This window comes from Juglans microcarpa x Juglans regia, chromosome 7D (assembly GCF_004785595.1).
Source record: "Juglans microcarpa x Juglans regia isolate MS1-56 chromosome 7D, Jm3101_v1.0, whole genome shotgun sequence".
Lineage (NCBI taxonomy): Eukaryota > Viridiplantae > Streptophyta > Magnoliopsida > Fagales > Juglandaceae > Juglans > Juglans microcarpa x Juglans regia.
The window spans coordinates 13,324,466-13,346,517 of NC_054606.1; the positions used below are offsets into that span (position 1 = coordinate 13,324,466).

At 37.0% G+C, this 22,052-nt stretch overlaps 1 protein-coding gene across 11 annotated transcripts; it reads left to right on the plus strand.

The window, feature by feature from the left end:
• Positions 1-526: 526 nt before the first annotated feature.
• Positions 527-21,524, plus strand: LOC121239218 (OVARIAN TUMOR DOMAIN-containing deubiquitinating enzyme 12-like). 11 transcript variants are annotated; one of them, XM_041136382.1, is made up of 13 exons: positions 527-685; positions 840-951; positions 1,271-1,335; positions 1,424-1,902; positions 2,003-2,175; positions 2,853-2,926; positions 3,083-3,137; positions 4,126-4,200; positions 4,310-4,383; positions 4,464-4,512; positions 4,975-5,059; positions 6,202-6,258; positions 9,634-9,932. In XM_041136382.1, exons 4-13 carry the CDS (start codon positions 1,575-1,577, stop codon positions 9,714-9,716), a joined length of 1,053 nt encoding a protein of 350 aa, XP_040992316.1. In that variant the 5' UTR covers positions 527-685; positions 840-951; positions 1,271-1,335; positions 1,424-1,574; the 3' UTR covers positions 9,717-9,932. The 11 variants fall into 11 exon arrangements, 10 of the variants coding, with proteins under 10 accessions (XP_040992316.1, XP_040992323.1, XP_040992317.1 ...); XM_041136390.1 differs by lacking the exon at positions 527-685 and having other exon boundaries at positions 694-951; positions 1,424-1,677; positions 1,801-1,902; XM_041136391.1 differs by lacking the exon at positions 527-685 and having other exon boundaries at positions 694-951; positions 1,424-1,677; positions 1,801-1,875.
• Positions 21,525-22,052: the final 528 nt, after the last annotated feature.

Genomic DNA, 22,052 nt, shown 5'->3' on the forward strand with positions numbered 1-22,052 from the left:
GTACTTTTTATTCTCCATTGATAGGGCCTTCCCGCCGTAGCAGTCCCAGAGAGAGAGAGAGCGAAAACCGGACGGCGAATCTCTCTGTCTTGTGTATATTTGTAAGTTTGTGAATCGGTCAACGTCAGGGTCTTCAAGATTCGCTCCCCAGACTCTCTGAAACACTGATCGAAACCTCGTGACGTTCGTCACTTTTGCCGTTTTGGCCCTTTTCACTCGTTCGCTACCGACGAATACTCGGTGCTTAAAAATATTCTCCCTATTGATGGATTATTCCGTGGCGTCTCGAACCCGCTTTCCCAAATTATTCATATAATATAACCAAATTCTCTTTAATTATAAAATATTTTTGTTAAGCTTGATCTTAATTAAATAATTCTCTCTGTTTTGTTTTTGTTTTTTTGTAAGAAAAAAAATAATGTTATTGTTTCTTTCTTCAACATTTGGATCTTTTCTTGCTGGGTCTCGATCAGCGTTACAGACATGATCTGGATGTTATTCGATTCGGATAGATAGAAGGTGAATCGCTTCTTCATTAATTGAGATTCCATTGGATTGAACTCTATTTGTTTTTTTCTCTCTTTTTTATTTGCGATGTGGAGTGAAGATTTGTTTGACGAAATGCAATGTGAAGTTGAAGATTCCTTTGATGAAAAGTAATGCTGTGTTTGCTTGCCGAGAACTTGTAGGAAAGAAGATGAATTATATATTTGCTATTGATTTTTTCAGTATTTATTTTTATTTCAGTTTGATAACTCAGGACTTAATCTCTTTTACGTTCGTATTGAAGATCATTTATGTTTTGGTTTTGATTTTGTTCTTACTTTTACTTTGTTAAGGGCATTCCGATAGAGATATTTGGAAAGCTCCATTTCGATCCCGTGACCAGTAACTTGTTTTAGTGGTTACTTCAACTCGACCGGCTTTCTGGAACCCGGCGGATCTATATAGGTATGACCATTTTATATACCAATGAGCTGCTTTGAATACTTAGATCCTGTGGTTTCTTTCTTGTTCTTTCCTTTTATTTGTTTATGCCCGTCACTATGCATGCTCAAGTGCATGTAAGGATTATAACTTATCAAGTGGAATACTTTGGCGGAAACTTTTTACCTGATGAATCTTGGGATGCAAGTCTCTGCCTTTGTGATGTGCCTTTTTGCCTCGCACAAACAGATGATATACTTACTGGTTTCGTACAATTCTCTTCATTGCCATTCTTGATGGACAGAAATTTTATTCTGAACGTGTATCTGATAACATCTTGCAGGTAAAAGGGCATCTTGTATTTCCCAGTACACCAAAAGAAAAGAATTGTGGATGACCATAGAATCTGTTGGTAAATATTTTTATTCTTTTATATTTGTTAAAGCAATTCTTTTGATTTCTTGCTGTAAAAAGTGTTTTGTGATGTTTGTTTCAGAGGAAAATGTCTATGACGCAACTTACAATGGATTACCATTGCCTATAAGTAAAGGTTACGCTATTAACCTCTAATTTCGAGGTTGTTTTTGGGATTAGACCTTTCTGGTTGGTTTGACACAATCGGAGCTAAGAGCCTACATACATTGCATATGACAACATACGAGCAAGATCCTGATGTTCTTCAGTGGGGTCTACAGCTCTTTGACAGTGATCCATACTCTAGTTGTGGATATTATGGCACCATTATTCAAGGTGATGTGGATCATTATCATGGACATTATTTTGAGGAAGATAATTATGATACAGAATGTAGCAATATAGAAAATGATGAGCTTATTGCCCAAGCTCTTCAAGAAGAACTATCACAACTTGCAGTTGTAGAAGCACCTGGATCTCCAGATGAAGAATTGGAGCGTTTGCAATTATCTTCTATCTCACAGGATTGGCTTGGTCAGTCTATGAAAAACTGTGGCTCTGGTATTGCTAAGTTCAATCATTTGAAGCTAATTATCTGATTCGTTTGTGGGTTGTGTGCCTTGCTGTTGTATATTGTGCTTATATTATTTGGGAATTTTAGGTCACGAATGTGGCCAGGAAGAGGATGATACTATGAGACCTTCTACTTCATGTTCTAGCCCTGATGAAAACTCATACTGTGGGGATGAGCGGTCATATTCACTAGAGTTGATGGATGAGTATGCTTTTGATGGAGAAGTGGGAAAAAGGTTGACTCTGATGGTTCCTGTTCCTGTAAGTGTAGCATATATAGGAGTTGTAGTTATCTTTTTCTTCCTGCCGAATATTTGAGGGCTTTATGAGACTTGCAATTTATGCTACTGCTGCTATTTTGATTTACATAGTTAGCTTCTATGTCATATGAAGAATCCTTTGGTCTTGCATGTTGATTTTGTAAAGCTACTAAGTTCTGACCAGTTGTAATACAGGTTTTTTGCACGTGTTGAGTTAGACACTGTCTGGGAATAATATATTCTGCTGTTTCATATCTCTTAATTTCAGTGACCATATAGTGGAATGATGACTATTGACCCCTTACAAATGAATGCACTAAGGTTATATTTATTTGTCATTATGACCAAATGACATCTTCCCCCCAAAGCAAGGGTTTGACAGTGAGGTCACGAATTCAATCCCTTAAAATTTTTCAGGGGTATTTACATAATAAAAATTGCTACTGGATGTATCAACTGCATATATATGCAGACTTTTCTCTCTCTCTTTTTTTTTTTTTTTGGGGGGGGTAGGGGGGGGGGTTGGTTATTGCATATAAGATTAAATCGAAGACTCCTTCATGGTGACATACTTCTTTTTTCCAGCCTGAAGGTAGGCAATGGGTACATACTAAAACAGGCCGTATATAGTTTATACTCTTAAATCTTGTCTTTATTCTTTATTTTTTATTTTTGCAGCATGTACCAAGAATTAATGGGGAAATACCCTCAGTTGATGAAGAAACATTAGATCATCAAAGGCTACTGGACAGGTATTCTGTGTTTATTATATATATGGGTGCTTTCTTCTTCTATCTCCCCCCCTCCCCCCCTAAATTTATAGGAGCTTCTTGCGTCTGGTTTTGCAGATAAGTTTTCTATGCGAAACTAATCTGGAAATATTTTCCACCTCCTCCCCTTTTTTTTAGATTGCAGTTATATGATTTGGTTGAGCATAAAGTTCAAGGTGATGGTAACTGTCAGGTTAGCTTGTTCTGCCATGGCAAGCATGCTTTAGTTTGTATGTTATTGTGATGTCTTATGTCTGATTTTACCAAAGGCTTTGTTTACATTACCTTAGAAAGTAGAGTGGTGAGTTATGGTTCTGAATTTCTATTTCTTTTTACATTTGTTTTGGAATTTTATGAGAACATGTTACGAAATTTACTTCAACTGTCTTGGATAAGTATAATCTAATATGTTGAGTTCTGTTTTACTTTCATTCTCATCATTGACCTGTATACTGGTGTTTTTACATTTCTTTTTGCAAATTGATGATTTGGCTTTTATTCTTCACTACCGATGTTTATACAAATAATTATATGTGTAAAAACTAATTGCTTGTGTCTTGTCTTACAAAAGAACTGATTTATTTTATATGGTTTTTGTTGGTATCAATATAAAGTCCTAAATGATATTAATATGCTGGACTTTGTTATTACGGACTGATAGAATCCATGGTGTCTCTAGAAGTTCACATGATAAAAGGAAAGATTACCTGTCTATCCAAACTTTTGCATTAGTTGCATCTTGTCCTTGCTCTATGAGTTTGCTTACCATAAAAAAAGTGCTTCTGGATTTTTAAATTCCTTCGTACTTCATTCATATGAATTCCAGTTTAAAACTGAATGAAAATATTTTATGTTTTCTGTTAGCACGGCAGTAAATGATGCGATTTTTGTGCCCAATTATATTTGCTGTCTTTTTTATTCATGTATAGGCCTTCAAGTGGGCTGATGATTTATTAGCTTTATTGCACTACGATTCACTTCTAATATATTGAGCCCCATCAGTGATTTACGAACCAAATTTGACAAGTATCAATTCAGAACGTCTACCAAAATGCATGTCTCATTTTACACTTGCTTGTTCTTTAGTTCATTTTAAGCCTATTATAGTCAAACCTGAATACTTATTTATTATGGTGGCTGATTACTTAGATGATGTCCCTTACATTCCTTGATATTTCCAGTTCCGAGCTTTATCGGATCAATTTTATCGAACTCCTGAGCACCACAAATTTGTGAGAGAGCAAGTTATAAATCAGGTTGGCCATTATAGTAGTTAATTGGTTTTGAAAGCATGAGTTAGAGTTTATTGGGTTAAACTATTGTTGCGATACATATTTATGTTGTGATATATTTTGAATGATACAGCTTAAATCTTACCTGGAGATTTATGAGGGATATGTTCCCATGGCTTATGATGACTATCTGGAGAAGATGTCCAAGTATTTTCTTCTCCTTTAAGTTGACTTTCTGATTTGTTCTAGAATATATTTTGACATTCCTTTCACTTGGATGAAAATAGGAGTGGTGAATGGGGTGATCATGTAACTTTGCAGGCTGCTGCAGATTCGGTATGCTTGAATGACTTAACATTTATTGTAGTTATGATGGATTTGTCTTTTTTTTTTTTTTTTTTTTTTTGCCGTTTCTTCTTATTCCTTCGCCTTCCTTTCCTTATAGATGTTACAATTGATCTAGCTTGCATTGTTTTGCTTTTGTCTTTCAACTTTATTCCAACCTAATATTGTAAACTGGTATGTTGAAATTTGCCTTGGGTCCATTATGGAGGTCAATTTACCCCATGTACTTGTTGTATCTGGAAATCCTATTTCTCCCTGCTAAACAAATTACACTTCAATTTCTTTTGATTATATGAAATTGTATGCCTTTTATTAGTTACTTTAAATCTTTAAACATTGAGTCCGTTGGGCTTTAAATTGTTTCTGCTTGTTTTAGAATTTCAATTATGGGCATAGTGCTCACCGTTTGAGTAGATATGCTTCTGTCTAATGCATTTAGTGATCTACTTGCAGTATGGTGTTAAAATATTTGTGATAACATCTTTCAAGGACACCTGCTACATTGAGATTCTTCCTAATGTTGAGAGATCAAAGCGAGGTACCCTTCATGGAGTTTTCAAATTCCAATTGTAAATATTAGAAAGTAGGAATAAATCTATATTGGTGCACTGCTTCAATGATAAAGTGGACAAATGGTGATAGATATCTAACAGTACGTATAATGTTTCGAAGTAATGTATAATAATGTCACTGTAGTCGAGAATGATATTTGCTGGACCAACCTGAGATCCTAGTATGTTCCTATGACCTCCCCTTGCCATAGACCTTTCTAGATAATTATTAGCAATGCCGACCATGAATTTTTATTTTCCATTCTGTTTTCCCATTAAAAGGAAACGGATGTGGTATCTCCCTAATTACTAAAATTTTCAAACTGTTTCGGGCACCATGTGTTGGAGTCCATGGTTTGCTTTTGGTATGAAGGTAAAACAAATTTCTTTGGGACACCATACCTTGTTGGAACACTGACTTTGCATTTGTGACTTGCCTCCCTTCAGCCATACACATGGGCAATGCTCACCCCAGTGGGAATTATGTTGTCAATGCCCTATGCCTTGTGCACTTCCATTGCTCATTCATGGGCTCCTTGCCATATGTCAGCCCTTTTGCTCTACAGGAAAAGATATTTCATCATTTCAATTGTATATTCTCTGAAGGAATGCTAACTGAGAAGGATGTGGATGGGTTTAGGCTCCATTTTAGCAGTGTGGAAGTAATTTCTCGAGAGATTTTCTTAACTAAGAAAACTTACTACTATACAATGGTGTATTAACCTTTTTTTCTAATGAACCTTTCCTTCGAGTCAAAGGAATATTGTAAACAGAAGCAGGTGTGTCAATATAGTTATCATCATTTCATCCAATGATTTATCATGTTTTCCTAACAGAAAACTATATCCAATGCTGCAAATAGATTCTTTGTTTGATGGACCAGCCATATTTTTTTTTTGTTTCTTTCTCCCGACTTCTCAATTGCCGAGTTTAATTTCATGTGCGAGAAACCCTTCTGAGCAGTTTTCGCATTCTTTTGATTTTTCCCTTTTTATTTTTGTTTCAACTTAGAATTTCCAAATGGCTAAAAAATTAAAGAAAAAAAAATCTCCTCCTCGTTTAATCTTGTTGCTTAGTGATGTGCATTGAGATGAGGATGATTCTTATTTATTTTTTTATTTTTTTGCAGTAATTTGTTTGAGCTTTTGGGCAGAGGTGCACTATAACTCAATATATCCTGAGGGAGGTAAAGATTAAATGATCTGCGGTTTTTAAGGCTTTTTTTTATTGCATAGAGATTATTTATGAATAAACTAGATACATTTAAATTTTTCTTCCTCTGGATACAACTTGCCATATTCCATTAACTCGAGATTAATCCAACTATTCTGACCCGTTGGTCTATGTTCTGAAAAAAGGTGGGTTGAGTTGGGAAGCTACAGTTTTTTCAACTTGCATCAGGTTCATATTTGTTGACCAAACTTGATTAAATGATCACAATGCCCTATTGGTTTTTGAAGAAACTTGAAAGAACTGATAACCCAGATCTTCAAATGTCAGTAGATTCAATTAGGATGAAACAAAATTGGAACTTGTTTGATTAGGTTAGCTATGAAGAGTAGTGCTATGAATTGGCTTGCCAAACGGAGATGACAACCACTTCTTTCGTTTGACGGAAAAAAATTAGGATTGTATTCGAATTTAGTAATGCTGAATTTGAACAAGATTGCTCAAGCTCGAATAACTTATTTAGTAGTCCGAACATGGCTTGAACTCCAATAATGATTGAATATTCTTGTTTGAATTCGGCTTCGTAATATTAGTTATGTTTGCATTCAAAGAAAAGCAAACAAATGAGATTGAGCTTGATGTTTATTTTTTTCCCGAAAAATTCGATTTTTTTATTTAATTGATGTAAAAAGTATAAAAAGTCCGCAATAAATTTTAACTATTTATACATTTAAACAAATAGTTTTGATAAAAAAATTATAATAAAACGAATTTATAATATAAATTAAGTTTTAAACTTTTAAATTAAAAGAAAAAGTTAGTAAAAGAATTTTTACAGTTGTTGTGTATAAATTATTATATATTGTAGTGTCAGTAGATAATATGTAACTACAAGTTATAAGTGATAGTTATAACTTTCAACATATGTTATCATTGGTCTAACGTTTAGTATAAGTTATCATTGTATTTCACATAGTAAATTTTTTTACAGGTGAAATAAAACTTTATTGAAAAAGGAAAATAGATGTAGCCCAAGTACAAAGGAGATTTACAATGAGAACACCTAGTTACAAGTAACGACTAGAAATGGATACGAGGAAATCATGAAACTAGCCCCATCAAAAAAAATGACAGTAGCCCATAAAAATTTAGTGTTGAAGAGGAATCTTTTGATCTCATCAAGGAATGTTCCCAATCTTTTAAGCACTGATCATTTCTCCATCCAAAGGCATCACATTAGATGTAGAGGAATCATTTTCCATATAAGGGCAATTTGGGGGTTGCCCTGAAGTCTTCTTCGACACACCAAAATGGCCCACCACCCTTTTGAGCATTATCAATGCCAATCCCTAGCCACCTCACAATGTGATAATAAATGATCCATGGTTTCACATTTTTCTTACACATATAACACCAATCAATAACAAAATGTCCACATATTTCCTTTGAATATAGATGGTAAGGATTTTCCCAAGGAAAGCAGTCCGGCCAAAGAAAGCTACCTTGGGGCACTTTACATCTCCAAATGCACTTCTAAGGAAAAAGTGGTTTTGAACCGACAGAGCTTTGTACAAAGAGTGAACTGTGAGTCTCCTACTCCTAACTTGAGTCCAGATCATCCCATCCATCTCAGCATTACCTACGATAATGGTGCAGAACAAGCTGAAAAAATCGGATATGGAACCAAGTTCCCAATCCTTAGCTGTTCTAATAAAAAAAACATTCATTGAAATGAGCTACTAGAGTTATCCGTAGTCGTTGCTTGAAGTGTCCTTATCACGAGCAGTCTGGTAGTGTAGGGGATGCAATCCTGAGAGCCCTATCTCCACACCAAGTACCGTGCCAAAAGCACACTCTTGAACCCATACTGACCTCAAATCTGCAATATCTAGAAAAATCCCCCATCCATTTCTAATATTCTCCCACAACTCCACTCCATGCGTGCTCCTAATTTCATTAGAACGCCACCCCCCTTTCGCTCCCATACATAAGAGTAAGTAATGACCCTCCACAAAGCCTCCTTTTGATGATACCGCCGCAACCACTTTTCAAGGAGGCTGTTATTAAATAACCTCAAATTACGGACCCCCAACCCTCCACTAGAAACCGGGAAGCAAACCTTGTCTCAACTAACAAGATGGAACTTGGCCTCATCTCCAGTTCCTCCCCACAAAAAAGCACATAAAATCTTTTCAATACGACCTACCACACTAGCAGGTATGGGAAATAAAGATAGGAGATATGTTGGGAGATTAGAGAGTGCTTTTGATTAAACTAATTCTGCTCCTTTTGACAAGTAGACCCTTTGCCAACCTGCCAACCTTCTCTCAATTGTTTCAATAAACTTATAATACATGAATAAATATATAAAATACAGTTATCATCTAATACATATAATGCGTATGAATATAATATATACATATATATATTTATATATTATGAGCTTTAAAACGAGATCCGATGAGATGAGTCAAGCTTATATGAACTTTGTTAATGAGTCTAAAATGAGTTGAGCCAAACATATATAGATTTGACTCATTATATATTGGACTGATATTAGTGTTCATGAACAATTCATTTATTAAATGAATCGAGCTTGAACTGAGTACATACAAGCCAAGTTTGAGCCGGTCATGAATGGCTATGCTCATTTACAGCCCTAGAAGAAATAAAACATTATTGAAAACAATCAAGTAAAAGAAACAAAATAAAAAGGAGGTAGTAAGGTAAAAGGGTAACGGTTTAAGGTAAAGTTAATACATTGAAGGAATTCTTAGAAAATTGTATTTACCATTGGGGAGGATTGATTTAACACCCTAGCTTTTTGCAAAAAGTTGCTATTGTTTACTGTCTTCTCTAACTTGGGTTTAAGTAGTACTTGATGCAAATGTCCACCTAATAAAAGTCAAAAAAGCTCTATTATCACATTAACAACTACCACAAAGACAAAAGCTGAGGTTGTCCTTCAAGTGAAATAAGAAAGGGTTCTAATTATGTACGTACTATGGCCACAAGAAAACCTTCAGATTTCCATTTTAGATACTGGTATGTCACGGCGCTCTTGCCTGCTAAATGCAGTATCATATGAGAATAGACACTGATTTTTTTATGAACACACCGATGTGGAGCCTTGTATTTAGCTTAGTTGAACAATTTCTTGAATATAGCCTTTGCTAGGCAGCCCTAGATAGTTACTGCAATAAGTTTGATTAATGTTGCCATTGCAAGATGCAGCTAAAGCTTTATTTCGTAATTGGAGTCTTTTATGTTATACTCCAGTGTGGGATTATAGCAGGCTTTGTTTACGGAGTTGATTGTTAGTTGTGGTAAGCTTTATTGTCCCATCAAGATGGTTTTCAGATCACGTCATCTTTCTGTATTGGTCATCCAGATGTGCCAGCATCCATGATTAAGAAGAAGAAAAGAAGGTGGATGCTAAGAAATAAGCATTTGGAATCACCAGATCAAGGCTGAATGATAATAATAGACTTTGCGCTATTACGTTCTGGTTGATACCTTTCTCTCAGTTGCGCCCTAATGATTTTCCAGCCATCTTACCGTACTTTTTGGCTGGGTTCCTTCCAGATTGATTTGAAGGCATGAATGGTGCCATGCCTAGGCCTTATCTGTATGCTGCTGATGCGACTCCATACCTGCATTTTTTTAAAAAAAATCGTTTTTATTGTGAAACTCTCCTTTTTGTTTTGTTACCAATGCAGTTGCCCTGCTACTTTTGCCTTCTGCTTTTTCAAATCTGTTCCAGCTTGTGCACAAAATTCTTAGAAGCTTGCGTGTGCCATTTTTTTAGGTCACATTTACGGTTTGAGAATTGATAATGACAGGTAAAAGCGTATTTCTGGGTTTATTAAGAGAAACCAGTAATGAAAGAAAACATTTATAGAAGTTGAAGTTAATTGGTTGATTAACTATGTATGTATGTACGTTGGGTGCAAGCTGACTTGCTTCTACAGCTTTCTTACTTAGGAACAATAAGATCGAAATGCCTGAAACCAAAGTTTACAACTGAAAATAGTGTTCAGTGGTAATATGGAACAAGGTCAATATTAAGGAAATTTTGGGGAAATTGACTTAGGAATGATTAAGAAAGTAAAGAATTTATTAGATTGGATCAGGAATAAAAATTGGAATTGTTCATTAATTCATTTTTTTGGAACTGCTTGCCTCTTCGAAGTTTTTATTTTGATGGGTAAGATTAGTTTCGTTAAAATGTCGAAGTACATAGGGAGTATACAAAAGAAAACATCTAGTTACATTCTAGAAGCCAGAAAATAAAACAAGAAAATCATGAACACTAGGTCCATTAAGGATGATAGCAGAAAACCAAAGAAATAGTGTGCACGAAGAGGTTTCTGAGTTCATCCAAAGTGCATTCCCTATATTCAAAACTTCTATAATTCCTTTCAAGGCATATGCATCACATAAGACATAAGGGAATCATTCTCCAAACTGCGGCCACTTGGGGACTACCTTGGAGATCATTCCAAGAAGCTTAGACATCTACCACCCTCATAGGTATCATTCATGCAATTCTAGTCCTTTTGAATATCTCATCACCTTTGTCACCTCACAATGCAATAATAAATGATTCATGGATTCACAGTTTGTTTATTTTACATAGCTAACACCAATCACTAAATTAAGTGAAATAATAGACGAGATGCCCAACCATGAGATTCTATTGTTGTTATGTAGAACTGTACAAAGTAAAGAAAGGAAATACAATTTTGGAATATGCATGGAATTTCAAGAGAGTATCTTTACAATAAATAACTGCTATAATTGCTATATTGCTTAGGATTCTATCAATCAATAGGATTGCAGATCTGCTATGAAGAGGAAGGTGTTGACTCAAGTGCGTAATCTTCCATATGTGACTTCCTCTGTATCAGGTGGTTGCCCATCATGGGCTGTATAATTCATAGTTCCTATATTAGACCCAAGTGCAAGAATCTTGGCTGAGGGATTCACATTAACAGCCCCACTCAAGTTGAGGGGGGCTAGACACACCCTGAGTTTGGACTTCAAATTCAGGAAGAGAGAGGAAGAGAGTCCTATTGTAAATAAATTAAGAAGTTGTTCCTTAGTAGAAATGAATTTGAGAGCAATATCTTCATTTAAAAAATCACCCGGAATAAAATGATAGTTTACCTCTGTATGTTTAGTGTGGACATGAAAAATTGGATTTGAGTCTAAGGCAAGTGCACTAATGTTGTCAACACCAAATGATAGATGGAGAATGTTATGCAATTCGAAGTTCTTTAAACAACATCTGCAACCAGAATAGTTCGATAGTTTCGACTGCCATTGAGTGATTTTCCCTTCAGGACTTGATCTTGAAGCAACCGATTGCTTCTCAACACCCTATGAAATTAGAGAGGAGTCAAAAAAATACACCAAAGCTAGAGGTGGAGCAGCAATCATCTAGGCTACCAGCCTAATCGGAGTCATGATAAGCTACGAGAAGAAGGTTGATACTCATACGGATTAGATAAGGCTCACCATCGAGGCTCGACAATTTAGCACCACTAGCACATGGTGACTTGGAAGGCTTGGTGCCAAGCATGTGCACACAATGAAGTAAGTCTGAGATGTATTTGACCTAATAGAGATGGAAACTATCATGAGCCCCAAGTAACTTGAATTCCCAGAAAAATGAAACTAAATTGAGTAAAATGATTAGGCCGAGATGCAAAGATGGGTCCTAGTTTCCTTAAGCAGGACTCGGGCGTGATTGACTCTCTTCCTCTAGCGTTATGCCAGAGTTTGTACCTGCATCAAAGCTTATGGTCTCGAGAATGAAATCATAGGTAGGTTAGGTGGTTATGATAAGACTGCTAATGAGAGATAATGCTATCGAAGATGCTGTGAAAACCTTTTATGAAAATACTAGAAAAAAACGTATATGCTTGGATAGGAATCACCCTCCCTTTTATAGCTATGTGCATCCTCAAAATTTGGCAAGGAATTACCCTTTCGGGATGTTACCCTCTCTTTATGCAAAATAGATAGAACATATTAGTAATATTATGGCAAGAAGTAACCCATCTGCAGATAAGTAGCAAACCTGTAAAAAATCAATATTTGGTCTATTTAAGCCAAGTAATATTCTTTTACCACACAAGTGCTCATTACATAGATAATTGCTCATAGGCATTCATTCGTCACATAGGCTCTCATTTGTCACACATGTGCGCACACACAAATACTTGTTGTATCGGGGATACTGCTCTACTTGGCCAACCAACTCGAAGACAATAGCACGTGAGATGCCGAGGGATCCCACATCCCGACTATCAGGTGAGGCTAAATACGACATCGTTCCACCCCACTCCCCACAAGGCATTCTCCTTGTGTGATGTACGTGGTAATGTGTCACAGAATGGTCATGGAGAACTCTTCGTCCGGTACCATGAATAGAGACTCGTGCCATCTACTACTCACACACACACACCCCGATATCCAGGGTTCCCACATAGGGTCTCAACGTCAGGTATAGAAAACAATGAAAATATCGAAAACATTGATTTCTGATGAGGGAGAAGTTACATTGTAGAATGAGAGAGAAGTTGTAGAAATAATGCAATGCCTCTTACACACAACATTTACCACACATTACCCAGTACTGTCTTAGAAGCTAACTTGCATTCCTACGTCGGAAGTTCTCTCGTTGCTTCTCTGCTCCTTGCTTTTTGCATCAGTTGACTTCTCGAGTTTTTTAGTGAATAAGGTCTTAAAAGTAAGATCTTGTCCCACGTCTAGGTCCTTTAAATAGAGTGAGATTGTTAGATGTCCTTTCTGACATATCTCTGACCCCAGGTATGCTTGGATAGGAGTCCATCATCCTTATCTTGTCATGCTATAGGATGACAGAGATAGATGACCAGGGTATGATTTGCACACCCTTATGGTATGCCAACTTCTCAGTCCTTCCTCGAATGAGGGTTCTCCACGTGGTGTTGAGCCATACTTCTAAGTTCAGATGATACGACTTGCCATGCCTTCAGCTTTCATTGTAGGCTCACTCCAGATGTGACCTTTCAAATGGAGCGTGGGCTTCCATGCACAACATTGACACTTTTTTGAGCCCTTCCGTATTATCTTGGAAAGTTCCCATGTCTGGGTTGGTCTGTCTTTGGCTATTGCTCCTTTTGGGTAAGTGATCATTTCTCGTCTTGGGTGGGTAACTCTTCATTTAAGTTTACCAGCCACTTCAACTCCTCGTTCTTGCCCTCATAGTAGGCAGTTTTCCTAGCTTGCTACCATGGGCGAGACACTCATCTCTACCTAGCTATGGAACATGTCAGTCGGCCTTCCATAAGGTGCTTGCTTGCTCAGATGTTGGACTAGATGCATTCTGTGTCTCCCGCTGCTGATTCCTTAGACCATTGGAGTGTTCCTCATCTTTGCATTTCCTTCAACTCCACAAATGCTCTATCCCCTTTCGCATTAGGCGGGACCCTCACAACCGTGCCCTGCCAATGTCTCTATCATCCTGCATGGCAGCTAGTGCCGTAGAGGCAAATTGACATCCCTACGTTGATCATGTCTTAACGGTTCTGCAACCTATACCTGAGATGTCCGTGCCTCATCGTGGGCCAAAGTATGTGGATGGAGAACTCTGTTTCTAGTTTTCTAAAGAGGAGATTGCGAGATTTGCAGAACCATTTCCTTTTTCCATCATTCTAAAGTTTCTACGGGAGAGGCCCTCGTTGGATCCTATTCGGTGTTTCATTCATAACCATTGGGGCTTATCGTGCATGCTGGTTGTTTCTACCATGAGGAGAACATGAAATGTTTTCGTCCGAATTTCAAATGAACCAGATTTCCTGAAAGCTCTCTCTCGTGAAACCTGTGAGGTGAATGGTGTTCAATATCGGGCTTTTCACTGGAAGCCAGATTTCAATGAAGATGAAGAACCATCGATGGTACCTATTTGGATAGTGCTGCCAGGGCTTCCTCCAAATTTTTATCATGAATCTTTTCTAAAGATCCTTGCTACATCGATTGGTCGTTACATTCGAAGGGATAATTCTATGAAATGTGCAACTCGCACGAATGGTGCACGTTTATGTTTGGAGATGGATGCTGTGAAAGATCCGATTCCTTTTTTCTGAATTGTGATGCCAAGGATGGGACTCAAATAGGAAGCGATTTATGAGACTCTCCCGACATTTTGCTCAAAGTGTAAGTTGCAAGGGCACAACGTAGGAACGTGTAGATTGAAGACATAATAATGGAGAAAAAACTTGGGTATGTAAGAATGCGAAAGGTATGGATTCTGAAAAAGCAGATCAAGTCCTTGTCCCAAACGATGAGATAGATAAAGGCAAAGGCTTGATGGTTGTTTCAAGCACTAAACAAGGAATTACGAGTGAAAATGTGGTTACACAGATTGAGGAATCTGAGGATCATGTCTTAATTCAAAATGAAGATAGGACAAAGGATGGACAATCAGTACTAAACCAAGACACAGTGGAGATAAGCAGAAGTGATGACAAGCCGAGTGAAGAACATATTTTAAAGGAGAGGGAGTATCAAGTGGAGGAGGTTGAAGATGATACAATATAAGGACCTGTACCTGTGGAAAATAATATTGTAGTTCTAGAATTAGCTGCCATGCCTGATGAGAACGTTGTTGAAAACATTAATATGGTAGACTCTGTTTCTGAACCTGACATGGAATCAAATGTCGAAAACTTTTTGAAGCATAGAGATTATGTCACTGAAAATGAGGGAGTGGAGGTGAAGAAAAAAGGAGTTCGGAAAACTTTTGAAAAAGTTCGTAGCTCGACCCGAGTGTTAGTCTGGCCAAATAAATTTTCTTTATGATTGGTCTGGTTTTAACATGGAATATTTGAGGTCTTGGAACCTCTCGAGGTAGATTAAAGAGATTGGTTATGAAAATGAAACCGAAAATAGTTGCTTTAATGGAATCTTTTGCCTCATTTGATAAGATGCAAGACTTACTTCATTTGTTACATATGGGTAAGTTTATTACTAATGAAAGGGAGGCTGGTAAAATTTGGGTGTTATGGCAGGATGATATTTCAGTTCAACTTGTTCTAAGTAGTGAGCATTTCATTTTACTTTGAATAGAAGATGGCATTACAAATTTCCTATGCTGTTTTGTATATGCCAAGTGCACTATGGTGGAGAGAAGGGATCTTTGGGAGCAATTGAATGGCTAGGTTCTAGGAACTGAACCTTGTATTATTGTAGGTGATTTTAATATTATAAGAGAGGATTCAAAATGCCAGGGTGGAAGACCTCGTCTGAGAGCAGCAATGGAGGATTTTAATTCCAGGATTTATCATTGTGGATTGATTGAAATGAATTCTTTGGGAAGGAGGTTCTCTTGGTGTAATGGGCAGAGTGGTCTTTCGAGAAGTTGGGCAAAACTAGATAGGTGCTTCTTGAATGCTAGCTGCTTGACAAGATTTCCTAATGCGACAATCAGTTATTTACTGAGATCTACATCGGATCATTCGCACATGTTCATGGAATTTCAGTCAGATCCTTTCTCTTATGGCCTTTCTCCTTTTCAGTTCCAGCAAATGTGGATAGAACACCTAGAATTTCAGCCATTTGTGGAAAAATCTGGTAGGAGGATATGGGTGGTACGAATCTTTTGAAATTGGCTCTCAAACTGAAAAAATTAAGGTGAGCTTTGAGAGAATGGAATAAGTGGATTTTTGGAAGGAGTGAGGGTCATTTACAAGAGTTAGAAACTCAAGTAGAAACATTGGAGTCAGTTTTACAGCATGAATGGGATTCGGGGACTGAACAAGAACTTGCGCTGAAACATGTGGAGTTAGCTGGTTGGAGGCATCGGGAAGAGAGTAGACTGGCTCAAATGGAGAAAGTTAGGTGGCGTGCTGAAGGAGATCAAAACTCAAAATTCTTCCATGCTTATTTATCCTACAAGAGGAAAAAGAGAGTCATGGATATGAAACTTCAAGATGACACTTATTTGAGTTCACCTGAGGAAATCCATTTAGGAGCGGTTAATTATTTTTCAAACTTTCTGCAAAAGGAAACATATGGGAGTTCACCAGATTTATCTCATCTCATTTTGCCCGTTATAACAATGGAGGAGAGTGAAGCAACCTGTGCCATTCCATCGATTGAAGAAGTGAAAAGTGCCTTGGATTCTATACCTTCTAATAGTGCTCCGGGTCCGTCCAGATGGTTTTGGATCGGGTTTATTTAAAAGTGTTTGGGATATCATCAAGCTGGATATCATGGCAGCAACTGCAGAATTTTTTAGAGGTGGTAAATGGCCTAGATTTTATTCTTCTTCTTATGTGGTGTTAAGATCGAAGATGGATATGCCAACTGGGTTTGATAAATTTAGACCCATAAGTCTTTGTTCGGTATTTTATAAACTTTGCTCGAAGGTGATTGTGAACTGTTTGGCATCTCTCCTCCCAAAAATGATATCTCTTGAACAAAGTGCATTTATTCATGGTAGAAGTATTTTTGAAAATATTAGTCTTATACAGGAAATGGTTCACTCTATTAATAAGAAGATACATGGTGGGAATGTGGTGTTAAAGCTGGACATGACCAAAGCATATGACCGTGTTGATTGGTATTTCTTTCTGAAGGTGCTTCAAACCTTTGGTTTTTCTAACACAGTTTGTGGCTTGATTGGCGAGTGCATCTCTACGCCTTGGTATTCTATTTTGATGAATGGTACTACAAAAGGCTTCTTTTAGGGTGGTCGAGGATTGAGACAAGGGGACTATTTATCCCCTTATTTGTTCATTATTTTGCAAGAAATTTTATCACGACTTATAAAGTAAAGTGTGGAGGAGAAGAGTTTTGGCCAGTTTTCACAAGCCCGAGGTACTAGTTTGATCTCTCATATAATGTATGTGGATAATGTGGTCATTTTCACTAATGGAAGTCGTAACTCAATTCGATGCATTTAAGAATTTTGGCTACATATGAAAATTAGACTGGTCAGTTGATCAACAAAGAGAAAACCGCTATATTTTTCTCTAATAAAATTTCCATAGCTAGAAGAAGAAATCTCAAAAGATTGACAGCTTTCTCGGAAGGTAAATTCCTTTCTAAATATTTGGGGTTTCCATTGTTTCCAGAAAACTTAAAATTGCGGACTTGGAGGAGTTGGTGAGTAAGGTTTAAAAAAAATAAGCGGGTGGAAAATGAGACTGTTATCAGTGAGGGGGAGAGTGATTTTACTGAGGCATGTCCTTTCGAGCATGGCTTTGCATCTACTTGCGGTTTTGCAGGTTCCTAAACATATTATTTATTCATTAAATCGGCTAATGAGTTCCTTCTTTTAGGGAGAAAGTGATGGAAGAGGAAAGAAAAAATGGGTTGCTTGGAGGAACATATGTAGGCCAACTGCAGAAGGAGGTTTGGGCATTGGACCTTTTGATGAGATGCAAAGAGCACTTCAGTTAATATTTGCATGAAAATTGATGCATAAGAACTCTCTTTGGGCAAATTTTTTTCGTAAGAAATACGTTAGAAATAAACCTTTCATGTTACTTGGTCCTCAAAAGGGTACAAGTTTTTGGCGTAAGATTATTAAAAATTTTCCTACTGTCTTGAGTAATTCCAAATGGAAACTTGAAGATGGAAATGTATTTTTCTGGTATGATAAGTGGCTGGAACATGGGTCTATTGTTGAAACTTTTCTAGTGATCGAGCAACATCTATTAAAAGTCAATGAATGCAATCTTAAAAGTGGATTGGATGTGGCTCTTTTAAAAAGGCTGGTGGCTATTGAAACAACATAGAGTACTCTCAATGTGCTTGCAAAATGTAAAGAGGGAGGAGACATGCTAATTTGGACCAAAGTTGAAAGTGGCATTTTTACCACTAAATTAGCTTGGGAATGTATTCAGGTAAGAGGTCCTACCTTGGAGGGGCATAAATGAATATGGAATAACATGCTTCCTAAAAAATTCTCAGTGCTAATGTGGAAGGCATGGCATGGTGCTCTAGCAGTGGATGACATAATTAGGCAGATTGGCATTTCTCTGGTTTCAAAATGTAACTACTGTAGGCAAGGTAAGTATGAAGATCTAAACCATGTTTTATTTGATGGGGAGGTTGCAGATGAGGTTTGGAAAAAATGTGGTTCTCTTCTTGGCCTGCAGATTGGAAGAACATGGCGTGAAACATGCTTTAGTTGGTTTCGGAGAGCCTCAAATTCCTCTCAAATAGGTGTCATTATGGGCTCATTACCTACTCTTATTTCTTGGAAACTATGGGGCAGAAGATGCCTTGCACGTATGGAAGGCAAGGCTGAGTCAGTTCGGGTTGTATGGCATTCCATCAAACACTGGATAATCGTGCTCTGTTAAGGAATTTCTAAGATTAAAAAGTTCACTCAAGCCAGTTCTTACATTCTTAACAGCCTAAATATTTCTCCAATTCCTATTTAACAACAGCCATCTCAACTAATATCTTGGTCTAAGCCATCACAGGGTAGAGTCAAATTAAACATAGACGGGAGTAGTCTGGGAAACCAAGGATCTTCGGAGGCTAGGGGAGTGATTCGGGATATGCAAAGCTCTGTTGGTGTTTTCAACGAATCTGGATATGGTGATAGTACCTGAGTAGAATTGAGGGCATTACTGGAGGGTGTTAAACACTATAAAAAATTAGATCTGTCATTAGTAGATATTGAAATGGACTCAAAGGTTGTCCTGTCGTGGTTGTAGAAAACTTAATGCGGCATCTAGCGTTTGGAGGATTATTGGGAGGAACTTCAAGAGTTGCTTCCAACAATGGACTACAAGATATCTCATATTTTTAGAGTAGGAAATGCTGTTGCAGATTGGTTAGCTCGACGGGGTGCAAGTGATGGAGATGCGGAATGGAGAAACATGCGTGAGTTACCTCCTTTGCTGTGGGGCTTGATCAGAATCGATAAATGAGGTCTTCCTTCATTACGGTGCAAGAGTCATGGTGCATGGTTTTAATGATGAGGTGTATTGCGGGGTTTGAGCAGAGTATATACAGGGGTCTTTCTTCATTTTGGTGCAAGAGGCATGATGCAATTCTCTAATGTTAAGGTACAGTGTTTTATTCTTTTACATTTTCTACGGGTCAGTTAGTGGATTGTATAGGTTGGTTTTGGTTTTCTTTTTAATTGATTTTGATACTTGGGTTGGTTTATTTTTTCTAGTTTATTTGTAAATCCTAAGTGTTTGTTTTGTTACCACAGTATTACTCTGCCATAAGTGAGACGATCGAGACTAAATGACTTTTATTCAAGCACGCCTAAAGTCAGAAGGACACTTAACGAACCCGTACTATAAAAGGTTTATGGTAAAAGCCAAAATCTCACTTTTGAGATCAAAGACACTTGAGAACCCTTGGAGTCAAATTCTTAGAAAAAAACAAGTGTAACAACTCGACCCAATAATTCTGATTTCGGAATATTGATAATTTTTGTTGGGCCTAAATTATATTTAATGAGCCATATTGGATATGCCCACGAGTAATAAATTATTTAGGTTGATTAGGAGTTTTAATTATGTTCAATAACTGTTAAATTCCATTTTTTATTTATTGAATGAGTTATACTCCTTTTAGAATTTAAATATCGGTCATTAAAAATTTATTTTAATTTATGTTTACTGTATGATGTGTTGCTTATTGAGTATTCGACTCATTTTTTTATGTTTTTATATTTTAACCTTCCCAGGTGAGGATTTTTATGAGGATGAAGGTGCAAGACAGGACTTAGCCCATGGAGGTGAGGCAGAGGTGTAAATAGTTTATGTTATGCTAGCTTTATGATTTCTAGTTTAATAAGTTATTTTGTTAAGTACATGAGACCCTATTGGTTTTAAATAATGCTTCTGTAGACTTTCTTTTGGATTTTAAGAATTTAATAAAGCTTGACTTTATTTAATTATAGAATCTTTTGTATCTAGCGTTTCATTAACAAGAAAAGTTTTTAAGTCAAAGTTTAGTAGTACACCGGTTCCTTGAGAACTCTAAAAATAACTTTATTGGGGAATATGTTGTTACAACAAGTGATTTTAAAGGAGACGAAGAAAGGAGCAGCATAGTGTTGCTATAATTCTAAGGCAGTGAGATAGGTTAGTTTCTAAGACAATGCCAAGGAATGGAGAATAAATGTTGTGTAAGGTTGTTATGGAATTTTGGCATAAGCATACTTTGTAATCTCCCCAATTTCTCATCATGAAATATTAAATGTTTCACCTTTATGTTTATGAATATTTTTACTTCGTGTTTTCTAATATTTGAATGCATTTATTTTTGGTGCTATCTGTATGTGAATATTTATATAACTGTATGAGTAACCGTATTGTGTCAATCATTATGGATGAGATGGAGCTCGGACCATTCCTGTGGTGCATCACCATGAGCTTCATATGGGTAGAAAGAGTCCCCCGTGAATGATTGGGGTGGGAGGTATCGCGTTGGCCTCACCTAATAGATGAGATGAAAAATCCTTCTCGCGTATCATGTGTAGACATTTTCCAATTCAACATGTATATTTCTGTGTGGGAGTCAACTTGTGCTGGGGACAGACGAGTTGACTTGCACCATATTGGTCAAGTGGGAGAGATTCCCTGATTTTGAACGGTGGAGCGACTTGATCCCTATTGGCCCATCAGGCGACGAATGTTTGTGTTACGAATATTTATGTGAGAATTGTGAACGGCTATGTGATTGGTGTGACGGGTTTTACGTGCTTGAGAAGAGGGTGTTTCCTTATCTTAGCGACATTTACAATTGTATATGTATTAAGTTTTGCGCAGAGGGTAATTCTTTAGAGGGTGATTCATTACCATGCTTATATAAATATGTTTTACTAAGAGGTTAATTTCTTGCCATGTTTACGAATACATGTGTTTTTGCCTGAGAGGAAGATTCCTTGCATTGCACTAATACATGCGTTCACCTACTTACATGAAAATGTTCATTACATATTCACGAGTATTGTTTCTCATTAGCAATTTTGTCATAGCTTTCTAACTGCCTATGGTTTCGGTATACATAGACTTTGATGCAGATTTAGATCCCGGAGTGATACTTAAGGAGGAAGAGCCAACCCTGCCTGAGCAATAAGTGTGTCATTCTATTTCTGGTGTAGGACCTACCATTTATGGGAGCTGTATTTGTAACTATTAGCCAGGCGACCATATACGTTCGGTCGACCTCATTCTAAGTGTACGAATCAATCAGCTGGACATGTGTAAAGTTATTTAAGGAATGAAGTGAGTTGTGGATGTTGTGAGAATATATTTATGTTTTCTGATAGATTTCTGTTACTATAATGTTTAGCCTTCAGACTAAACCTTTACTTTTTTGTTGCCTACCAGATATCTATTTCCTTACATGTACACTTCCTAGTGAATATTGCATGCCTAACCCGATTTAAACTTTGGGTGTTGTTGTTTGTTTGGTACCTTTGGCACCACGATCCTTGCCAAGTCTTTTACTTTGACGCCCCTAAACCTTGTTTGGGATTAGAAGGAGACTGGAGCGTTAGAACATGTAACTAAAGCCTATATTCCTCTCGTTCATAACAGTTAACATGCAATGCACTTAACATGTTATTAGTAGTATGCAATAATTGTAGCAGAAAAATGTTCAAGTCTATGTAAACATAGAGAAATTTATGTATGGTACCAAATAAAGTTAAAATCCCAAAATACTTGTTTAGAAACTTCTAAAATACAAAATAAGGATTTTAAACCACAATCCTCATTACTTAGTTCACCAAAAATCCAAAACATGGTTTATGAAGGAATCCCAAAAACACATCCG